The sequence below is a fragment of the Gopherus evgoodei genome, chromosome 6 (genome assembly GCF_007399415.2).
Source record: "Gopherus evgoodei ecotype Sinaloan lineage chromosome 6, rGopEvg1_v1.p, whole genome shotgun sequence".
Taxonomy (NCBI): Eukaryota; Metazoa; Chordata; order Testudines; family Testudinidae; genus Gopherus; species Gopherus evgoodei.
Genome location: NC_044327.1, coordinates 78,370,328 through 78,394,185, shown reverse-complemented (window position 1 = coordinate 78,394,185; position 23,858 = coordinate 78,370,328). Strand labels below are relative to the sequence as shown.

The 23,858-nt window shown below is 41.6% G+C and overlaps 1 protein-coding gene across 2 annotated transcripts in view; it reads left to right on the top strand.

Annotated features, from left to right (window-relative positions):
- ADGRV1 (adhesion G protein-coupled receptor V1) overlaps positions 1-22,565 on the top strand; it is a 463,719-nt gene extending 441,154 nt beyond the window's left edge. For both annotated transcript variants that reach the window (XM_030567084.1, XM_030567083.1), the window contains 3 exons: positions 10,622-10,813; positions 11,979-12,156; positions 20,872-22,565. In XM_030567084.1, coding sequence (XP_030422944.1) covers positions 10,622-10,813; positions 11,979-12,156; positions 20,872-20,990 — 489 coding nt within the window. In that variant the 3' untranslated portion in view covers positions 20,991-22,565. The remainder of the gene's footprint in view (positions 1-10,621; positions 10,814-11,978; positions 12,157-20,871) is intronic.
- The last annotated feature ends 1,293 nt before the right edge of the window (positions 22,566-23,858 follow it).

The window sequence follows — 23,858 nt, the reverse complement described above, 5'->3', positions numbered from 1 at the left end:
ATGTGTGAGTGTGGTTGCAGTGCCAGTGCTGGGAGAGAGCACTCCACTTCCTCATGGGGATTAGCTTGCAGTGCTGGAAGCCGCGCTTCCAGCGCTGCGGCACTGTTTACACTGGCACTTTGCAGCGCTGTATCTTGCAGCGCTTGGGGGTGTTTTTTTCACAACCCTCAGTGAGAAAGTTGCAGCGCTGTAAAGCACCAGTGTAGCCAAGGCCCAGTTCACTGTTGGGAAATAAACGGAGGCTTTGAAATGTAAGGCATATCTGCTATGGCTGGTGATATATATGATGGTAGTGTTGTATGTGTGCCTTAAAGAAAGATGTAATGTCACGGTGGGAAGTGTCACTTTCCATATAAACAATAGTTCACTTTAAAAGCCCAACTTAAAAGTATGGAAGGGAGCAGCCTTCTTGGGTCTATTTTGTGGAAAAACAACAGCAAAAAAGGGAGTTGTTGCTGATCTGTATTCTGGTCTATTCTCTTACTTTACATGGTTATTAGTTCTTAAAACCCAGCTGTAACAAAGCTCATAGCAGTAGCCACCAGTGACACAGAACAGAGCACAACCAAATGTCTCAGGGCATGAAAACAAAACCACTTTGTGTTGGATGCATAATGGAGACCAATATAATGGGTCAGCCCTCCAGATCTATATACATTTGTGTGAGGATGTGCATGTATTCTGTGCTTCTGCTGAGAGCCAAGCAATGCCTGTACTGCAGTTGTTGGCTACTAGAACAGAAGTAACAAGAAGATAAAAACCAGAAGTTAATATTGGTACCCCTTGTTCAGTGGAAACTGTGGAACTGTAGGCTATTGCATAAATGGAGGAGAAAAGTGACAAGCATAGCAACACACACACAGACAAAGGCCCGGTGCAGTGCAGGCATGCCTCCATATGATTGTGAGCATCCATCACCAGTAGGTAGCATTTTCAGCTGCATACATTCTCAAGATGTAGGCACATGGGCCCTGATCATCTTATGTGGCTGAGTTGTGCTCAGTATAAGACCCAAGAGAGTTACTTTTGCAGATCTGTGATTCATAATGCTGCTGGAGGTAGGTTCAGGCCCTGGCACAATTTAGAGCAGATTCAGAGCTCTTCTAAGTTCATGGGTCGAAATGGTTTCCATGGACTATGCTATCTCTATGCCACCTGAATATTCCTCAGGAAGCTGTATCTGCTGGGTTTCTGGCTGTTTTGCTGCAAAAGCAGTGCAAAGCAGCTGAGGAGGGGTGGGGGACGGGAAAGACTATGAAGATCTGGCCCATGTTGTACAAGTGTAGTTGCTGTGGTAGATTCACAAGACCTGACGGGCACCCCTCTATTGAATCATCTTAATAAGAAACATTCTATTTAGTGTATGATGAGTATTCTCCAATACAGCCAAAAAAAAAAAGAGAACAACCCAGGCTGCGCAGTCTGAGTTCAATATCACACCCACAATTTCCAGTGAATCACTATATATGCAGAAGAAAAGTGCTGGCAGCAGGCCGGCTGACACTGCCTGTCTTTCCTCACATTCATGTTATTTTACTCTTCTGCTGGTAGTAGTGCTGCTTTTCTGTTTCAGGTACCAGTAGCAGCACCAGCACTTCTGTCCTCTAATCCTCCCTTCTCTTCTGCCACAGCCACTCTCAGTATGAAAAAAGCAACACCAGAGCAGCAGTGTTAGTACTAGTCTCATCATGTAATCTTTTCATTCTAAATTCAAGTAGTTTCAGCCTCACCCCTGCACATCACAGAACTAACTTATGAGATACAGCCATGAATTTGTAAAGTTTGTACAGGACACTGGCTCTGGGCAACTATTGATTTTTTGCACACAAGATGTAGAATGGTCTCAAGAACAGTGAGGCCAGCCTTATATTTATCAGATTTTTTTCAAAATTCTGAGCAAAATGGCATTAGGTGCACTGCTGACACCTGAGCAGCATAAATACCTTGCTTACCTGTGCCTGTTTATCTTTGATCCCCTACTGGAGTAGTTGGCTGGCCTCACTGAACTGGTGCTTTTGTTACCAGGTTCACTTGCTGCTTCATTCCCCATCATGCTGCAGGTCTGGTAGTGCCAGCAGCATAACCTTTCCCTGTTCACTCCTCAGCAAAGACCATGTGCCCACATGTCCCTAAACATATTGGATTCAAAGTATGCAAGGAATTCTAGGCATCTGGCTAGAAGGTGGGTACCTGGCTTCTGGAAGTTGACTTCATTGTCACTGAGAATGGTACCAGCTTGGTCAAAGCAATTAATAACAAACACAATAGCAAAATCTATTGCTTTGCTACCCCTTATTTACATAGTCATTGAGGAGTGCTTTTCAAAAAGAGTCATAACACTGTGAAAGTTGCCACTACACACGATACTGTTGTGTGCACTTTTCTAATGCTCTATCAAAGCAAACAATCAGCTGCTAATAATATTTGACGTATAGCTAAAATTAGGCATAGGTCAATGTACTCTGGTGCAGGGCATTTCAGTCTTCACAGCTGTTGGAACTCAGCATTGTATATTCAGAACCACCTGATTGACAAAAGCAAAGTGAGTACACTTAGATTTTGCAACAGTCAATAAGTGTAGTGAGGGTAATGTTTAAAATCCCTTTGAATATATACATAACCACAGTGAGAGCAAATAGCATCACTGCACCAACTCATCTGTGGAGTGCATATACTCCAGACTTACTGGGGTCAGTTGGGGGAGTGAGTCAAAGAAGGATCCACCTTTTTTCAGCTAGCAAGATTCTTCTGTCTATTAAAAACAGGTAGCTTAGATACAAGTGATCATGTATTGATCGTATTTATAATATGGAGTCTAGACCAATAATATATATACTTGGTGCTTTAACAGTGCAAGTTTCACAAAGCTGAAAACAAATATGAGCCATATCAGCTGGAAGGAAGAATTTAATCAGAAAGTTTTGAATGATAACTGGGAATCATTTAGGAACACCTTGCTAGATGCCCCAAAAACCATAATCCCACAATTGAGGAAGAAGGCCATGCTGGTGAAAAAGCAAACTGACTTAGAGGGAAAGTGTAAAAATAAATAAATAAATAAATGCAACAAATGGAAGAAAGGGAAAGTTGATAGTAGTGAATATCAGAAGATAGGAATTGTAGAAAATTGATAAGGGAAGGCAAGGGGTACAAAGAGAAATCTCTGGCCAACAGTGTTAAAGACAATAAGAAAGAATTTTTAAAAATATATTAGGGACAAAAAGAATCCTAATAATGGTATTGGTCCATTGGTAGATGGAAATGGAAGAATTGTCAATAATAATTCAAAAAACCACAAAAGTGTTCAACAAATATTTGTTTTATAGATGGAAGTACAAACAGATAATATAATCTCATCATATGGTGATAACACTCTTTTCATTCCACTATTATTTCTTGAGGATGTTAACAGAAGCTACTTAAGTTAGACATTTAAAATCAGAAAGTCTAGATAGCCAGCTCTTTTAAAACTCTTGGAGGCAAGTTGAGAAGCTTACTGGACCATTAACGATGATTTTCAATAAGTTCTGGAGCACTAGGGAAGTTCCAGAAGACTAGAAGAAAGCTGATATAGTGCCAATTTATAAAAAAAGGTGAACAAGATGACCTGGGTAATTATAGGCCTGTCAGCCTGACATCCATCTTCGGCAAGATAAAGAACTAAAGAAGAAGAATACAATTAATGCAGATCAACATAGGTTTATGGAAAATAGATTCGGTCAAACTAAATTGATTTTTTTTTATAAGATTACAAGTTTGGTTGATAGAGGTAATAATGTTGACATAATGTACTTAGACTTCCATAAGGTGTTTGATTTAGTACCGCAGGACATTTTGATTAAAAAACTAGATTGATATAAAATTAAGATGTCACACCTTAAATAGATTAAAATGAGATAATTAATAGGTATTAAAATAAGTCTTAAAATGGGGAATTGTCATCAAATGGGTCTGTTTCTACTGGGGTCCCACATGGATTGAGTCTTGGCCCTATGCTATTTAACTTTTTTATCAGTGACCAGATGACTGGTGCCTCCCCATACTGGGGGGCACCAGCTAAAGCAGAGGATATGTGACCTCCCCACGTCTCCCTCCCACTCCACCCCCAGCCTGGGACCCCTATGCTCTCTCACACCCCACATTACCCGCTGTTGCTCCAGGTCCCCCCTACATGTTTGGCTTCCCCCTACCCTCCCTGACAGCCAGACCCAGGTGGGGAGTGGGACAAAGCCACTCCTGGTTGCTGCTCCATGCAGCGTAGCCAGTTGCCTGGGAGAGAGCCTGGCTGGGGAGGGGCAGCAGCCTGCTCCCTGCCCAGGCTCGGCTTCTGGAGTAGGGTAACCAGACTGCAAATGTGAAAAATTGGGACGGGGCAGGGGGGTGATCGGAGCCTATATAAGAAAAAGACCCAAAAATTGGGACTGTCCCTATAATATCGAGACATGTGGTCACCCTATTTTGGAGACAGGGGCCAAATGTGCCCATGTGGGGCTCTCCGGCTCACTCAGCCGCTGTCCCCAGAAGCTGAGCCTGGGTGGGGGGCAGTCCGCCACCACTGCAGCCAGGTTCTCTCCCAGGCAGGTGCTGTGGGCAGCTGCTGCTGAGCCGCCGGAAAAGCTCTGTCCCCGTGCCTTCCTCTCTCCACCTGGGTGGCTGCTGGGACGGCACTGGACCCTCCATGCCTCCCCCCGCCCCCGACCTAGTCACCTCTGAATGATCTGGAAGAAAACTTAAAATCATCACTGATGAAGTTTGCAGATGACCCAAAAATTGAGAGAGTGGTAAATAATGAAGAGGACAGGTCACTAATTCAGAGCAATTTAGATTGCTTGGTAAACTGGCCGGAAGCACACAATATGCATTTTAATATGACTAAATGTATACAGCTGGGAACAAACAATGTAGGCCATACTTACAGAATGGAGGGCTCTATCCTGGGAAGCGGTGACTCAGAAAAAGATTTGGGGCTTGTGGTGGATAATCAGCTGAACATGAGTTCCTAGTGTAATGCTGTGGCCAAAAGAGCTATCCTGGCAAAATCTTGAGTAGCACTAGAGAGAGGTTATTTATCTCTATATTTGGCAGTGATGTGACCACTGCTGGTCCAGTGTCAAGAACCATGTCCAGTTCTTGTGTGCACAATTCAAGAAGGATGTTGGTAAATTGGAAAGGGTTCAGAGAAGAGCCACAAGAATGATTAAAGGATTAGAAAGCATGCCCTATAGTGATAGACTCAAGGAGCTTGATCTAGCTTAACAAAGAGAAGGCTATGTGGTGATTGGATTGCAGTCTATAAGTATCTACATGGGGAACAAATATTTAATAATGGGCTCTTCAATCTAGCAGAGAAAGGCTAGGAATCAAAGGGCTGGAAATTTAAACTACACAGTTTCAGAATGAAAATAAAGCATACATTTTTAATGGTGAGAGTACCGTATATATTCATTCATTAGCCCATTCATTGATAAGACGATTCCACAAAATGGATAGGTAAAAATAGCAAAAACTGTATGACCCTTTTATAAGATGACCCTATATTTCAAGGGTTGAAAAACTTTGGCTCCCAGCCCATCAGGGTAAGCCGCTGGCGGGTTGGGACATTTGTTCACCTGGAACATTCACAGGCACGGAGCCCCTCAGCTCCCAGTGGCCGCAGTTCGCCATTCCCAGCCAATGGGAACTGCAGAAGTGGCGCACCACTTCCCACAGCTCCCATTGGCTCAGAACAGCAAACTACAACCACAGGGAACTGAGGGGCTCCATGCCTGCAGACACACCAGGTAAACAAAACGACAATGTATTAGATATTCAATTCAATGATTCCATAGAGTTTAAAATAACCAAATTTGGTGTAGCCCGTTTATAAACCAATCCCCGCTCTTTGATGCATCACTTTTTTACCAAAAATATTCAGCTTGTGAATGAATATATACAGTAATTAGCCATTGGATCAATTTACCAAGAGTCAGAGTAAATTCTCCATCACTGACCATTTTAAAATCAACATTGGATGTTTTTCCAAATGATCTGCTTTAGGAATTATTTTGGGAAAGTTCTATGGTCTGTGTTATATAGGAGTTCAGACTTAGGGTGACCAGACAGCAAGTGTGAAAAATCGGGACGGGGTGGGAGGTAATAGGAGAAAAAGACCCAAAAATCGGGACTATCCCTATAAAATCAGGACATCTGGTCACCCTATTCAGACTAGATGGTCACAGTGGGCTTTTCTGGCCTTACAATGTATGAGTCTATGAAAGTAATGCTTTTGTAAATGATGCATAGCAAGGAGTGTTGCTTTCCCTAGTCATAATTTAAGTTGCTTTCTCAGCTTCTGCTTGGATGGCAATGTTGTAATAGTGAGAGCACAGGGGTGAGAGAACTAAGGCTATGTCTACATTAGGGAGCTTACAGTGGCAGAGCTGTACCAGGACAGCTGTGCCACTGTAAGATCCCTTGTATAGCTGCTCTATGCTGATGGGAGAGAACTCTGTCATCAACATAAGTAAACCACTCCCAAAGAGCGGCGGTAACTATGTTGACAGGAGACGTTCTCCCACTGACATAGCGCTGTGTACACTACTAATTATGCTGGCGAAACTCGGGTGGTTTTTTTTTCACACCCCGGAGCAACATACGTTTTGCTGACATAAGTGATAGTGTAGACATGGCCTAAGAGTCAGGATTCATGTTTCTAATACCTGACTGTGCCCTTTGACTCAGAAAGGTTATCTGAGCAGTCTATGTATCCATTATGGAAAAACACAGAGGAGCAATTTCATCACCAATGTGTATTAAAATGTGGAAGCTGCTCTGGATCTCACATAATGAAATTCCACTCCAGCCTTCAACAATAACCATCACGATTGCAACAGCTGCTTGGTGGCTCTCATAAGAACACTGAGAGACTTCCAGGTCCTGAGAGAAGTATCTCTGCTGTTTGTCTCTGTGTCTGCTCTTGCAAGATGATAACTGACAGTTTTAAATTAGGGAATAAATACTGTAGGTCACTGACCTTAAAACTATTGTATGATTAATATCAGCCCCTCTGGACCAAGAGTGTACTTACAAAGAAAGTACTGAAATTATAGATGAGGCAGATGTAGCCAGCCAACAGCAGTTGGTCTTAACCTTAAGTGTAGCAGAGCTGGGGCGCTTCTATAATGATGCTTTGTTGCCATAAGCCTGGGGTGTTGAAGCCTAGCTGCTGCTAGTAAATTGTCGCTGTGTGTTCCCCACTACTGTGTAACTCAAGGAAGAGTTATTTTAAGAGTTGAATTGTACAGATGAAGCTGGTTGGTCTCTCAATCTCTCTGAACCTCGACTAATATAATAACGGTTCCTCTGGATACAAGTGTTTGGAATACACTCAGAATTAAACCTGCATAGTAGCTACTAATCTGGTTAGGATAATGTCCCACTGTGACCACCGAGCCTACTTACTTATGCATATATGCCCATCTTTTTGCATTGTCCTTCACATCCACTTATTTGTTCACCCACCTGTTGCACCCAGCCTTAACTATGAGATATCTGAAAAGGGACTTGTCTTTGTTCTATTCATTCATACACTGCTTAGCACAATGGGACGCTGATCCCAGATCAAGACCTCCAGCTACTTCTGCAATTTAAATGTTTAAAAATATAATTCATATAGTGGAATAAGTTGAGCTGGAGGCTTGGGCTGACAAGGAGCAGCAAGCAGCCACCTGCCACATCAGTGAGGGCAGCTTTAATCTCTTCTGGGGCTCCATAGTCACATAATTATGTCACTGCTCTCCTTTGGAATTGGGCTGTGCAGTGCAGTGCACAAAACAACCATACTGCCTGCTGTTGTTTGCAGCCTGTACTCCCGCCTTAGACTCTCTAAAGATACCCCTCCTCCCATGTACCAGCACTCCAGAGAGAGAGAGAGAGCCTCTGTTCTAGATTCTTGGGTTTGGTAATGGAGCTTGATCTCTCATCACTGGCAGATTCCAGCGTAAATTGGTAATCTTCTGCTGGTATGGAGCCACTCTAGGAACTCATGCCCCATGCTGGCATGGGAGTATGCATGGGAGAAAGGGAATGTGTCCAGGGATTCCCTATGCCTCCCTGATCCCCAGTTAATTCACCAGTTACTTGAGGGATAGCAGTTGTTCTGAACTGACCTTTCCTTTCTTGTTGGAAGAGCACACTCCATTTGAGGTGCCCAGGGAAAGCTTAGAATGTTTCAAGGCAGATTCACTCTTGCTGGCACAGGGAAGAGGAAAGGAAGTGCAAAGGGCACCTTTCTGCATCTGCCTGCTCTAGTATGTTTCAAGCAAATTCATTTGAGATGATTTACCCAGGCTAGTGCCACCACCTATCTTCCCTTGAAATTTCTGTATAGGAGGCAGCTTTAGTTTCCACTGGGGCACCATAGTTACCTAATCATGCCCCCGCATTGGCCAGCTCTGTCTGCTTTTGCAGCAGCGCTAGTTGACTGCCAATCCTCAGTGGCACTTTGCATCATATCAGGTTTTTCTGTCAGAGTGTCCACTGGCAGGACATATGGCAGGGCCTGGCAGAATTTGGCCCTCCACAGCAAAATCCTATATCCTTTCAATTCGATTGGAAGGAAGTGCGCAGTTTTCATGTGAGTCATTTTCAATATGCAGATTCTTTTTGAAAAATGCAAATAGTACATAAAATATGTGTGCAACTTTTATGAATGGGTTCTTAGAGATTGAATTTCTAGAGACTGTCTGAACTCTGGCGTGCAATGATTTTACTATCATCAATTCTTCTTAGAATTGCTTCAACATACCTTTTTATGCTTTATACTAGGGCTGTTCATTATTCGCAGTTAACTCACATGATTAAAAAAATTAATCATGATAAAATTAATGATGATTAATTGCAGTTTTAGTTGCATTGTTAAACAAAAGAATACCAGTTGAAATTTATTAAATATTTTTGGATGTTTTTCTGCATTTTCAAATATATTGATTTCAGTTGCTACACAGAATGCAAAGTGTACACTGCTCACTTTATATTATTATTTTTATTACAAATATTTGCACTATAAAAATGAAAAACAGTGCAATCTCTTTATCATGAAAGTGAAATTTACAAGTGCAGAGGTTTTTTTTATACATAACTGCACCCACAAACAAAACAAAGCAAAACTTTAGAGTGAGTGAGTAGTGTTGTGACCTGGCTTACAGGGTCATAATGCCACTAGGTTTTGCAACTACCATCAATGGTGCAGGAAGCAACTTGCCCACCCCAGCTGGACTCAGATCCTACCAGGCCTGAGGCAAGACGAGCCCAGAGGCAGAAGCAGGGCTGGGGATACTACTCCTACAGGCAGCAGAGCCTGAGTTCAGGAATAGGTGGGACTGGGAGCAGGCCCCTAGCTGCATACAGGACATACCCCCCCACACCGCATTCTTATGGAGAGGGCAGCAACCCCACAGGCTTGGGCCCTCTTTGTCTAGTCTAAGGTAGGTAGCGCTCCCCCCCCAATTTCCATAGTGCGTAGGGCTCTAAAAATCTTTAATCTGGCCCTGATAATCATAAGGGTCTCTTCTGACCTTCAAATCTATGAATCTGTGACTCTGATAAAGTGTGGTTTCAGTCAGTCTGTCGCGTGGGTGTGCATACATGCAGAAACTGGGTGTTCCCAGTCTCGTTTCATATTTAAAGTTGCAAACATTAGAAATGCCCGAGAATAAGAGGCTAAATGAAAGCTCATTTACTATTTATAATCTCAATTACAAGTTTCATGCCTCCAGGGTACATTTCAAATGACTTGTCCTACTTAGTTTTTTCATAATCCTGAGGACAGAAGAAGCCATTAAAACAATGCAAATTCAATACCAGGAAGCCTTCCTGAATTCTCCTTTCTGCAGATCTCTTCTTTATTTAACAAGTTGTTCCCTCCTGTGCCCCCAGTATTCATATAATTTAACAATCAGACCAGAAAGAGAGAGTCAGATTTCATTCCCAAAAGTTAAATGATATGATTTCTGTGCAGACAAAAGACACAGTTTTAACACTTTTTGTTGGCTCAACTTAAAGGTCAAAATTAGCAAGTTTTAAAGAAGAGCCACCGAGACATACAGAAGGGTTCTTGTAAAAATCATAAATGAAAGCCACTGGAGAATTTCTTTTAAAACTGCAGCGTGATATCAATGATGGCAGCAATGCAGTTTGCATGAGATTGATATTAGGGCAGGAATGTAAGGAGCCATCAGGTCAATAAGAGAACAAAAAATAGTGGCTGGCAGAATAAAATAAGTGGTCAGCAGTTGCCAATTTCCATTGGAAAGCAGTACCTAAATCTGTTTTCTCACTGTTGTGATAGTTGTGAAACTTGTTTTTTTTGCTGTGATCTTGGCTTCACAATGGGGTGGGTTAAACCAGATATTCATTTTTAATGACCCATTACTGGAGGCCTCCAGACATAAGATTACATTTTCTGTTAACTTCTAAACCTGTGTTTTACAATGAACCTTCTCAGTGTATCATATCCCAATCATATGAACCATCGGCTGTTGGAGTTATAGGAGGCATCTGCTATAGCATGTAGAATCTTGTCATGACTCTGTGTTCCCAGTCTAGGATTGCTTCATTTCACTGCTGCTTTCTTTTTCCCCAGGGCCTTTATGTCTTTGTGGTGTATTTTATCCTACACAACCAGCTTTGTTGCCCTGTGAAAGCAAGTTACACCATAGATATGAATGGACATACAAGCCCAGGCTCTGCCTTTTTCACACATGGCAGTGGGATGCCCCCAGCAGGAGGAGAGATCAGCAAGTCTACGCAGAACCTGATCAGTGCTATGGAAGAGGTACCTGTATTCTATACCTCATAATCATTATCATACTTACTGTAAAGAGGCCAGTTGTATAGCTGAATGGGGAAACAGTGATATACATAGATGTGAGATGACCACCTATGAATTGCCGGGGTGAGATTATATTTGTTTTCATGCTTCATGACTCAATTATATAATTCTATATATAATGACATTAGTTTGTACAATAAAAGTTGCTATTCTCAGGCATGGTAGTGCTTCTGTGAATTACAGCTCTCCGGTAACATCAGATCTATAGATCAGCTTTCCCTGGTTGTTGTTTTTTTACATTGCTTGTTAGCCACAGATTGCGTATTTGAAAAGTAGGTCACAGTCAACATAAAATACTTCCCAAATTACTGTAATTGTGGGGTGAATCCTGGCCTCATTAAGGTCCATGCAAAACTCCTGTTGACTTCAGTAGGGGCAGGATTTCACCTCTGATCTTTATGGATTTATCACATGTTGAGTTATGTAAAACAAAACCAATTCAACTCAAATTTTTTTCTGGGACAGAAATTCTGTTTTCTGGCCAGCTCTAGTTTAGAATTAGGTGGCTGATGGGATATACTCCCAAGCTCTGCCCCAGCATTTTCAAAGGCACATAATATTGTGAAGATGAATTACTTAAACAGATAAATAAGATTGTCATGGGACGGGAGGAAGGATGAGTGGGACGCCAGTGAAGGGTTGTATGAAGTGGAAGATAGAGGATCTTTGATGGTATGGAGAGGAAAGACTGTATTGGAGGGTCTCAGGAGAGGGGGAAAGGCAACAATGTTGACATTCAAAAAAAGAACAAAGAAAGAGATTTTGAATGGAATTTTAGAGTACTTCGGTTGGAACTTCTTTGTACCTGAGGAGAATGTTCAGATATAGGGAAAAGTTGGATTACTTTTTTAATCCATAATGGACACAAAGCTAAATTACTTGTAATCAATTGCAGTCATTTTAAAAAGAAAAACATTGAACTAGACTTTCCCCTGGAAGAGGCACAAAAGAGCCCATTACAATTTCCCTGATCCTGCATAGTCATAGGTTCAAACCATTCACATACTGTAGTGATGAGGGGCTGGTTAAGAATGTAGACAGACAGGACTATTCATGTACTATAGCTTTGATGGTAACTGCAACTTTGAGACTTTTTAACTCATTTAAGGTGCCAGCAGACTGGGAGAGGGCATCCTTGCGGCCAGCTAGTCAGGCCAGTGCTTCTTTTAAACAGAGCCCTCAAAATGGGAATGCCTTCAACGCTTCTGGAGGATTTAGTAATGGCTCATTGGTGGCTGATGAGGAATCACAGGAGTTTGATGACTTAATATTTGCTTTAAAAACTGGTGAGTAGCAGTTTTTTTTCTTTGTTTCTAGAAGCCTGTATGCTATCCTTTTCCTAACATAACAGTTTCCCAGGGAGTCACTAAAAGGGAAGATCCAATTGCTGCTAACACGTTCTTGATTGCCAGTGCAAATCTAGAACATTTTTGTTTTGGTGTGAACTGTTATTCTATGAACTAAGAATAATGACCATGTTACTTGAAATAACAAAGGGAAATAGGCCTACAAAAGCATCATTTGAATAACATTAAGCCTGTGACACAAACCAACAGAAGCCAGGAAAGGTTGAAAGTTTAACATTTTTCTCCCAATACTTTAGGCGTAAGTCTACATAGCAAAGTAAAACCAAATAAATAAACAAACCCCACAGCAGCGAGTCAACGGACTTGGGTTTGCAGGGCCTACGCAGTGGGGCTGAAAAAAGCAGTGTAGATGTTCAGGTTCAGGCTGGAGCCTGGGCTCTGGGACCCTCTCCCTTCACCAGGTTTCAGCTGTTTTATTAAGTATATTCATACTGTCTTATGACTCAATCCAACTCCTATAGAACTTGTGGAATGATTCTCATTAACTTCAGTGTAGATTGGCTTGATCCCTCAAAAGTTAAGCTTTAAATAGTATTCTCTCATTTAAATTCCTAATATATGGTGCAGTATATTCAAAGTATATGTACATTAAAGCTGAACTGCCCTTGAATAGTTTCACATTTCCAATTTAATTAAAAAGTGTACCCCAACAGTGGGGACCCTTTACTTTAGTCTTGTGTATGTGAAACGCCAACCATTTAAAAGTGTTCATGTTCCTTTCTGTGCTTGAGAAAGTCCTCCACATTTAATTCAGTGCAGCTTCCAAATAAACAGCCAATGTTACAGTAAATACACAGAGATACACATTCTGCTGGTGCCACTTAACTTGTTTTTGTTTTATAAAACTATAGCAAGCCAATTGATTTTTTTATGAAAAAGGGAATTATAAAATGATTCTAGGGGTTAGGCACAAAGCAACCAAATTATGTTTGTATAGATTGTCACTAACTTTGCATTTTTCAGTGGTAATTTTTTTACATTGTCCACTCTGCTGTTCATTTTCTGGACATATTCATTTCTACTGGACATTTTGCAGCACACTTTTATTTTGTCACCCAGTCTACTGCTAATTACCATGGCAGTTAGTAAAGTTTATGACCAAGATTTTCAAAATTGGGCGCCTGAAATTAGATTCCTAAATCCGTAATTGGGCATCTGAATAAGTTGCCTGATTTTCAAAAATTCTGAGCACTTGGCAGCTCCCACTGGCTTCAGGCATTCATTTAAAAAATTCATGGCCTTTTTTTTTTGTTTTATTTTTTCCTTCTATATGCTTTTAAAATAATCTTATGGAAAACTGAATGACACAGAAGGTTGGTAATAAACAGGAATCCTAGAAATCCATTTGCCGTGGAAAAACATGGAATTTGCATTTTTGCAGAGAATCTTTAGTTTTTACAATTTTGTGAAAAAATAAAAACATACAGTAGAACCCTGTTTATCTGAGCCTCCATTACTCAGCCTCCTGGGGTTGACCGCCCAAGCCCCAGTCACTGTCCATCCTGGGCAGCTGGTGGTTCAGTTAATACTGAGAGCTGGATAACGGAGGCTCGAATAATTGGGGTTCTACTGTATATCAATAAAACATCATGTTCAACTGATACCTATACATATTGTGAAGCATTTCATTTTAGTGGTGGAAAATTGTGGATTTTATGTTTTTTTATCAGAGAATTTTGTTTTTTCATCACTGAAAACTACAATCTCTGATAATAATGGAGCCTTTCATCATTATGGGTTAGATGGTTAGACGTTGCACATGCTTACTACCAATAATAGTGCTTATTGTTTTGTGCAGCTGCATTGATGTCAACGAGGCCATTCACAGCAGTAATCACAATGTTCAATAGTAAAGAGTGTTCAGGAGTGGGCCTTAAAACATCAGTTCCAATTTGAGAATAGCAGGGGTTTAATGTGATGGTGGTTTATTAACCAACAGTAAGAATAGTTTGCCTTAGTTCAGCACTACTTTATTTTATATGAGAGGTGAGTTTGAGCCAAGACCTTGGTTCTGAACACCTCCAGCTTTAAGAAAACTCCAGTAATGGAGATCATAAAAGTAGCTAGATAAATCAGATCCAGATTCAAATCAAATCAAGATCTGAACTGACCCCACCTGTCTGATGTACCCAAGGGTAACCCTGAAGAGAACAGTTTGAATGAGGATCCAGACTTTGTGACTGTGGGCCATCACACTTAATCCAAAATCCATGGCAGAGTTAAATAATACAATTACGGGGATAAACAACGAGAGAGCAATTAAAAGATGCAGGCAAAGGAGAAAAGATACATTTTCAAATGAGACTTTTAAGAAATGGCACATTTGAGGTTATTAAGAAAAGGATTTCTATTTGGTTGTTATTAGATACTATCTGACAGCCTTTCTGCAGACTCAAGAGAATGACCTAAGATTGCATGAACATGGTGTTCATATTACCCTTACTGCACAGTGCATTTCTGATAGCCCCTTTAGAAAAAGGTTGAGGCATTTTATTGGGGTGGGGAAGTTTGCACTCCTGCTGCCTTTGTTTTACCTGGTCTAAGGATAAGTAGAAGACTTCATTCCCCAAGATTGTCAATCCAGAAAATTCTGCAGGTAGCCCTAGTCATGCTAGAAATAATGGCTCAGATCCTGACCGACTGCTCAGCTTGAGAATGTGCAAAGATGTCTTTATGACACCTCTGCACTTCATACCAGAATAATTCAGAGCAACCTGAAGGTTTCTCTAATTTATGCTTGCTGCCAGTTATCTCAGGAGTGGTTTGTCAGCCAGGAATTGCTGAACGTAAGAAAACCCAGCTATGTCCCCTTTCCACTAGCCAGGCTTCCTGTATTGGAAGGAATACTATAGGAGCCACTATGGTGAGTCTAAGTCACCCAAGGATTCCACTATGGGGGAATTCTCCAGTGGTCAGTTAAGCTGGCTCCAATGCAGCATTGTGCCAGGGAAGCAGAGAAATTGGGTACCGTATCATGTAGTTTGCATAATTCCATGAGCTTCAGCTCTGTGCAAGGGATTAAGGAAAGATTACTCCAGGAAAAATAATATGAAAAAATGTACTGCCTGTTGATTGATGCTAAAACCTTGTTTGTTTCCTGCTAGTAATTAGGTTGGCTTAAATGGTTTGTTTTATTTTGTTTCTTTTATGGCTTTCATAATAAATCAAAGGACTATGCTTCCACTGAATAAGGATAATTATTCCATAATTAGTTATTGCTAATTACATTAATTATCTAATAACACCCATTCATTTTGAGCTAGATCACATTTTGCCTCTGATTCCTTTTTTAGTGCTCAAGCTCATCTTGACAGCTTAATGAGCCCCTCCTCTGTCAGACTGATTCACTCTAATACATGGGGTTAGAGTAATTAAGATATAAAACCATTTTAAAGTGACTCCCATTTAAGCACAGCTACACTTCAGTCCTCCTGGCTAGAAAGCAGTAAGCCCCTGGATCTCCACATGTTATGTAAGGGTGGAGTGTAGTCAAAAAGGGATAGGATGAAGGGAAAAATCAGTGGATGCTGGCCTCAAGCAGTGAATTACTCCTAAGCATTGCTCCTTTGGCATAAATTTTAATGCTGGAACTGCATGCTAGCCTTACTGACCTCTCAGTTCCAACCATATTCCCACCAATCACAAACACTCCCGCCCCTCCTTTTCGGTGACATTCTACTGAAGTCACGCCCTCTGGGCCCAATGGAGGTTCAACACATAAAAGCCTCTAAAACAGACCTCATGCACAGTTTCGTTCCTTCCTCCTTCTCTTGCCTGTGGTATGAATAAGCTGTTTGGGGAGTAGATCTGTTTATAGGGGTCATTCAGAAGTCAGGGCAGACCATACTTTTGGCTTATGAGCACTACTACGGATCGGCAACCTTTCAGACGTGGGGTGACGAGTCTTCATTTATTCACTCTAATTTAAGGTTTCGCGTGCCATTAATACATTTTAACATTTTTAGAAGGTCTCTTTCTATAAGTCTGTAATATATAACTAAACTATTGTTGTATGTAAAATAAATACGGTTTTTAAAATGTTTAAGAAGCTTCATTTAAAATTAAATTAAAATGCAGAGCCCTCCAGACCAGTGGCCAGGATCTGGGCAATGTGTTGTGGCACCGAAAATCAGCTCATGTGCTGCCTTTGGCACCCGTGCCATAGGTTGCCTACCCCTGCACCACCACATTACACCTGAGATCAGGTGTGGCTCCAGCTTTTTTGCCACCCCAAGCAGCGAAGGGGAAAAAAAAAAAAGATAAAACTGCAATCAGCAGCAACTCCACTATGCCGCTTTATTCTTCGGCGGCAATTCAGCAGCCAGTCCTTCCCTCCAAGAGGGACTGAGGGACCCGCCACCGAATTGCCGCCAAAGAGCTCGACGTGCTGCCCCTTTCCATTGGCTGCCCCAAGCACCTGCTTCCTGCACTGGTGCCTGGAGCCTGCCCTGCCTGAGATTATCAAGTGATGACAGAACCACGGTAGGGAGGTTTATGACCCACATTTGTAATGTTTAGTGCAGTTTTGTTCACTGCCAGCCTGAATTTGGCCCTTCTGCATTAATAATTAAAATAACCTCCAAAATCAAAAATAATTTGAAAAGTAAATCTATTATTAAAATACAACACATAACGCCATGTACACTTCCCATGATAATTTGTTGAGTATAGTATAGAACAGGTCAACATTTTCAAAACAGTCTTCTAATTATGGCTGCCGTCATTTTGCGTGCTCAGCTTGAGACTCAGTGTCTCAGATTGGGAACCCAAAACTAGAAGTCACTTTTGAAAATATTGGCTGAAATGTTCAGTTGTTTAGCATTTCTGAAAGATGCTGGATAAACTCTTTGTAGGGAGAAGTCCTTTTTATCCACAGTGATGGTACAGGCAATGGCAATGTTAGCTCCCCCATCTTGCCTCACCAATTCACCTCATATCCAGTCTGAAAGGAACAAGTCAAAAGGTGAGAAAAGGAGGAGAAGGTGATCTCCCTGCCAATTCAATTGGCTTCTCCTCTGTCACTGCTAACAGAGGTGCTAGTTGAAATAGTGGATGGGGGACATGGTTCCACTAGGACCAAGGACTCATTTCCATTGAATCCTAAAATTTGTCACCAGAGGTATGGCTATCAATTGGTGACATATTACTCTACCAATTTCCGTAGCCAGCCAATCCCATAAAACAAGATGTAACGTATAAAAGTGTGTGTATATCTACCATCTGATTTTTGTATTTAATGTCTAATATCGCACATTGACTATAAAAGTGTGATGGATACAGAATATAGTGTATGTGTATATAATATGATAAAAATACCCCTAGAAAATGTGTACAGTGGATAAAAATAACAAGTTGAAAATACACCCAAAATTTTGTACCGACGTTATAGTGAAAGCTTGATACGTTTGCAGGCAGCTAAGTAAGATCAAACTTGGGCCCTTCATATGGAACAATTATTAAAGTATGCTGAGTGTTGGGATTCACTGAATAAATCTTTTGACCAGTAGATGTCACTGGAGGGACCTCGCTGGTTTTGCAAGATAAACATGCTCACTCTGAAATGATTACATCTAGTTCTGAGGCAAAATGTGCCCTAAACTGAGAACAAGCTGGCCCAATGAACTCTGCAAACCTTGTCTTGTAAACACTCCTAGCCTTATTAATCTGTAGACCGACTGTTTGGTAGTTTGGTATCCCGGTTACATTGAAACTCTAATTCCTAAAAAGGATCAATTCCTAAACATTTTGTCAGAACAGTGATTGTTATAAAGGGAATTAACCTACTTTAAACACAACAGTACTGTTGTCTTCTTCCTAAAAGGATGCTGCCTGGCCATGTTCCATTTAGGAATGCAAGTATTGCAATATCAGATTAGTCAATGTAGTCCAGAATCTTGTCTCTGATAGTGACCAGTGCCAGATGCTTCAGGAAACCCCCACAGTGGACAATTCTGGAATAACATGCCTGCAAGAGAAATTTATTTCTAACACCATCAGTTAGTGATTATCTAGTGCCCTGAAGCATGAGGGTTCATGTACATGTACATGTACAAATAATCCTCATTAACCATTTAAGTGTCTAATCCTTTTTGAAAGTCACTCACCTCTTTGTCTTAAAGATATCTTGGGGCAATAAAATCTACAGGCTAATTGTTTTGTACAAAAAATAATTTTCATTTATTTTATATGTGTTGCCTTTCAAGCACATCTAACTTTAAATGTGGGAGTAGGCACACATGCTTCAATAGACCTACTCCTCAAATTAAGAACTTCGCTAATTCAGAGTCTAAACTCCTCCACAGCTAGCATTATGGTATATCTTGCCCCCATCAGACAGCTTTTTACACCTCCCTTGCTTGATGGTGATCTCCCTCCTGAATGAATTCAGGTATCACACACCCAGAGTATTATACCTTCTTGCAAAAGTAAACCTGTCACTTTGCTTCCTTCTAAGTCCTTCTCCATATCACAGCCTGACTATCTCTTATAGCTGATCTTTCCCATTTCCTATATTCAGTGCCCCCACTCCCCCCCCCTCCAGTTTCCTATTTGGAAGTGCATGGTGAAACTTACTAAAGGAGAGAGCATCTGGTGACCTAAAAAGATATGAGGCACCTTCTGAAACTTAAAAGGAAAACTGTTGATCCACAACCTAAACATTCTAAAGCCTAGGATGCCAGCTAGGGATTGAAGAGCAAGAAGTCAGCTTTACAACTGATTTATATTTCTTAAAATATTTTAGCCTGAAAAATTGGAAATTGTGGCTTTCATGAGCACATTTTCAGAACCTAGTGAGCCAAATCTCATTCCTGGTGTAACTCCTTTGCAATCACTGGAGTCCCTGGATTTTGCCCGGTCTGTGTAATTTTCCTTAGCCCTTGGCTATTTGTAACAGATTTCACTGGAAAGTAATGTCTGGTGTTAATCTGTTTTGGAGTTATCACACTTAATTTCATTGATGTGCAGTTCTGAATAAATCTGAATCTCAAGTCCCAAAAAGCCCAAATAAGAGCTGTTCATATTTATGCTTTGTTTACTACAGTGTTACCTTGCACTGGAGGAAAAGCGCAATGCATTATCCAGTGCCAGTTGTAGATTTAAGCAGGGAGAGTTAAGGAAGGATATTTAACCTGCCCTTTTGGTCATGTTGAAAGTAGAACCCTATTGAAACAACTTAAATTATCGTTTTAGCATCATATGGTAGATTCCACCACTAGAAATGAATCACCTAAGAAAAAACTCCTTCCTGTGGGTCAAATTTTGAGCGGAACCTGAACGAGGCTTCTATTTATGCATGTGATGTCAGGGAAACAGAGACTGCCAGGTAGACATCTGAGTACCTGTTCACACCATCAAATCAGGTACTGAGACATTTAAGTGACCTACGTTGCAGGCAAAGGCATGAACAAGTGTAGGTGCAGAGATGTGTCTGAGGGTATGTCTACATCTACAATTTTGCAGCGCTGGTTAGTACAGCTGTATAGGGCCAGCGCTGCAGAGTGGCCACACTTACAGCAACCAGCGCTGCAAGTGGTGTTAGATGTGGCCACACTGCAGCGCTGTTGGGCGGCTTCAAGGGGGGCTCGGGGAACGCGAGAGCAAACCGCAGGGAAGGAGACCTGCTTGCACGGGGGTTCGGGGAACGCGAGAGCAAACCGGGGAAGGAGACCTGCTTCCCCGCGGTTTGCTCTCGCGTTCCACGAACCCCCCTGCAAACCGCAGGGAAGGAGACCTGCTTGCACGGGGGTTCGGGGAACGCGAGAGCAAACCGGGGAAGGAGACCTGCTTGCACGGAGGTTCGGGGAACGCGAGAGCAAACCGGGGAAGGAGACCTGCTTCCCCGCGGTTTGCTCTCGCGTTCCCCGAACCCCCCTGCAAACCGCAGGGAAGGAGACCTGCTTGCACAGGGGTTCGGGGAACGTGAGAGCAAACCGGGGAAGGAGACCTGCTTGCTCGGGGGTTCGGGGAACGTGAGAGCAAACCGCAGGGAAGGAGACCTGCTTGTACGGGGGTTCGGGCAACGCGAGAGCAAACTGGGGAAGGAGACCTGCTTCCCCGCGGTTTGCTCTCGCGTTCCCCGAACCCCCCTGCAAACCGCAGGGAAGGAGACCTGCTTGCTCGGGGGTTCGGGGAACGCGAGAGCAAACCGGGGAAGGAGACCTGCTTGATTACCAGAGAGGCTTCCTCAGGTATGCTGCGATACTTGCTTATTCCACGGAGGTCAAGAAAAGCGCTGGTAAGTGTCTACACTTGATTACCAGCGCTGGATCACCAGCGCTGGATCCTCTACACCCGAGACAAAACGGGAGTACGGCCAGCGCTGCAAACAGGGAGTTGCAGCGCTGGTGATGCCCTGCAGATGTGTACACCTCCTAAGTTGCAGCGCTGTAACCCCCTCACCAGCGCTGCAACTTTGTGATGTAGACAAGCCCTCAGTTAAATGAGCCTACAGTCTATGGGTGCAAAGCTATAGACCATATCAGAAAATCTGCTGTACTTTTGTGGGGGAGGAGAAGAGCTGCTGTAATAAGAATAGAGAAGTAGGGCACGTTTCCCTGTTTAACAGGATATGATCTCATCCTTGCTGTTTCAGTCTTCAGTTCTCATTGTTTTTTTCTTGGCTTTGTGTTTCAGGTGCAGGCCTCAATATCAGTGATAATGATTCCTACCATGGCAGCCAGGATGGAGGCAGCATGGCTAACTCACAGATTGTAGAACTTAGAAGAATACCCATAGCAGACACTCACCTCTAACGCCACTGTTTTTTTTTTTATTCAAATCTCCATCTTTTTATATTTGTATTTCCTTTTGCACTAAAACACTACACGCAGCTGTGTGGTAGAGTGCTGTGAGCTGTATTGAATGATTAACAGAGAATGGTAGGTTTTCTTTTTGTATATCGGAAAATAACCTGTACATTTTTACAGTGACTGACCATCAACAGATTCAATGGAAGTTGGCCCAGATTTGTATCCTCTGAGTGGATGCTCACATTCCATGAAGTGTAGATTTTTTTTAATTAACCTTTATGTGTAACACCATTTAATAAACCCAGTAGAATTCGTGTGATATAAACATGTCTGTTGTTATTTGTGTCTGAGCATTGTCCAAGTGAAAAATAATATTTCTGGAACTGGAAGTTGAGGTGGTCAATTATAGTTGAGCAGGAGAGGATTTTATTGACACAGTCCCTCCCTGTAACGTGTTCTTTGTTTTTTGAGAGCTAACAACTGTGAGCGTCACAGAAGCAAGTAAAGACACAGTGCTTGCTCCAGAGATCTTACAATTTAAATTCTGACATGACACAACATGTGAGGGTCAGAACAAATAGAAGGAGAGATATAGGACAGTTAAAAGATCACTCAGTAGGTGTATGTATATCTTGATGGTTCTGTCACACTGCTGTTGGGTTTTTGCTTTAGTTTTTTTAAACTAAATTACTTCTCATACACCAGCAGAAAATCTGTAGGAGGGATTTCAATGAATGGAGTTATCTAATCGTCTCTGTATAAAGGGTCGTCTAGCTGGTTTAAGGGTTAAGAATTGTATTACAAGAGGGTCAGATAAGTAACCTAGAATTGCAAACCTGCATACAAAAAAGCGGCCAGGGGAGTGTGGGACGGCTGGTGTTTTCCTCTGAACAAGACATACTGGAAGCAACTGAGTATTCAGAAGGGGAAGCTGAACAACCTTATAAGAATCACTAATTGTGTGTTACTGCACAGAGAAGCTGAAAAAAACATTAGACAGGAAGGCCGAAGTAGTTCTCCACAGAACATTTTTTGTTTAAATGGTGTATTGTGGAAGTAGTGTAAGTTCTAAACAAGCCTTTCACATATTAGAGACTTGCCTGAAGGCTTTATATTGGGAAAGCTCTGAGCAACAAGTGCTCTTTTTTAAAAGAAACCTGTAATATGGGAACACTTACGGGAATTTTAATTTGAAATAGTACATTTTATAATTGCATTTTGTGTAACTGAGTGACATCAAAGGCCTTGCCAGTAAAACTGTCTTTAAGAGGGCTGTCTGGGATCTTTTACTAAAGTGTAACCTTTATCATTTGTTCCTAAATAAAAAAGAAATAAATTAGCTGTTATAATGTTTGTCTGGTATATCCTGCTGTTGTTAACAGGTATTGTTGTCCAGCTTCCATGATAATCCCATATTTGCATATGCTTAAAACTTTCTGAACTTCTGCTTTCTGAACTTTTGCATGTTTGGTCTCCTCCAAGAAGGAAATTATTGTGGGAAGTATGAGTACCATCACTTCAATCATTCTTGGAGAAGTGTGAGAGTGAAAAATACATACCTTTAATCAAATTTTCAGATGTGAGAAATAGCCCTGGCTGAGACTGTGGGCAGAGTGGAGGAGCAGTAATTACAGGGCCAGAATAAGTGTACCTTGACTATGGTTCTGCAATTGATCAGAAATAAAGGAATCTATTCTATGATTTTCATAACTAAATAAATGTAAATACTGTCCTTTATCAATGACACATACATATCTGGTAGTACAGTGGGCAGGGAGTAGGTGTGTCTCCCTGTTTTGCTGAAGCCAATTACTCTTCAGTGTGAATATACAGCCTAGAAAATGTGAACCCTTCAGCTGAAGTTAATAGGATTTAAGCTCATGCCTAAATTTAAACATGCATTTTGTTGAGCAGTGTCCTAAGTTCTCTGGATGCCAGTTCCTTTTTCTACTGCTCTTGTGTTCTCCACACAACAAATTAAATACGGACTGAAGACCAAATCCTGGTACTGTTGGAGTCAACGGCAATACCGCAGATGGAGAATTTGAACCTCTGTGATTTGGGCCCCAATTCAGGAAAGCCCTCTTCATTTAGGACAGAATTTAAGCACCCATTAAGAGCTATTAAAGTCAATGAGGCTTGAACCGTGGGGACAGTCTTAAAAATTTGGTGCATGCTACCTAAACATTTGTCAGGCAACTTGCTGGGGGACCAGCCACAATGGATAATGCTCTGCAAGCTAGAGAACACTCTGTACATATTTTGGGATTTATATTTCTTCACTGTTAGCGTATATGTAGACACTGCCAAAGGGGGGAGCTTGCTATTCTATGTGCTTGTGTCTCTTAAATATGCTGTTAAACTGAGACTCTCATACACCCATATTCAATTAAAACCAAGAGTGTACAGTTTGCTTGTCATGATAATATACATGTTTTTGTTATGGAGGAAAACCAGCAGTTGAAGGAGTTTTGTGTTCTTACTGGGTCAGTTTATGGTGAGTATTGGCCAATGCAGATATTTCGCATCTGTCCAAAATATAGTTCTGGAGGATGATTGTGACACTATGGTCAAAGGATTGCTCAATTGCAAAGGAGTTAGTACAGTCACAGATGTTTTACTGGCTTGCAGTACGTGCAACCACACACGTGGGAAGCTTATAAAAGAAGAATGCTTGTTTGATTTTGACTCACGACCATCAGTACTGACATCTTGTGTCACTTTGACATGTTGCTCAATGGGCCTGGTTATGAGTTCACTGTAAATGCATCAGCATTTTTGGAAGAAGCTGGTATGGTGATGTTAGTTGCAGAATTTGGATTTGTAGCCACTGGTGATGTTGGTAGGGTGTATGATCACAAGGCTAATCTA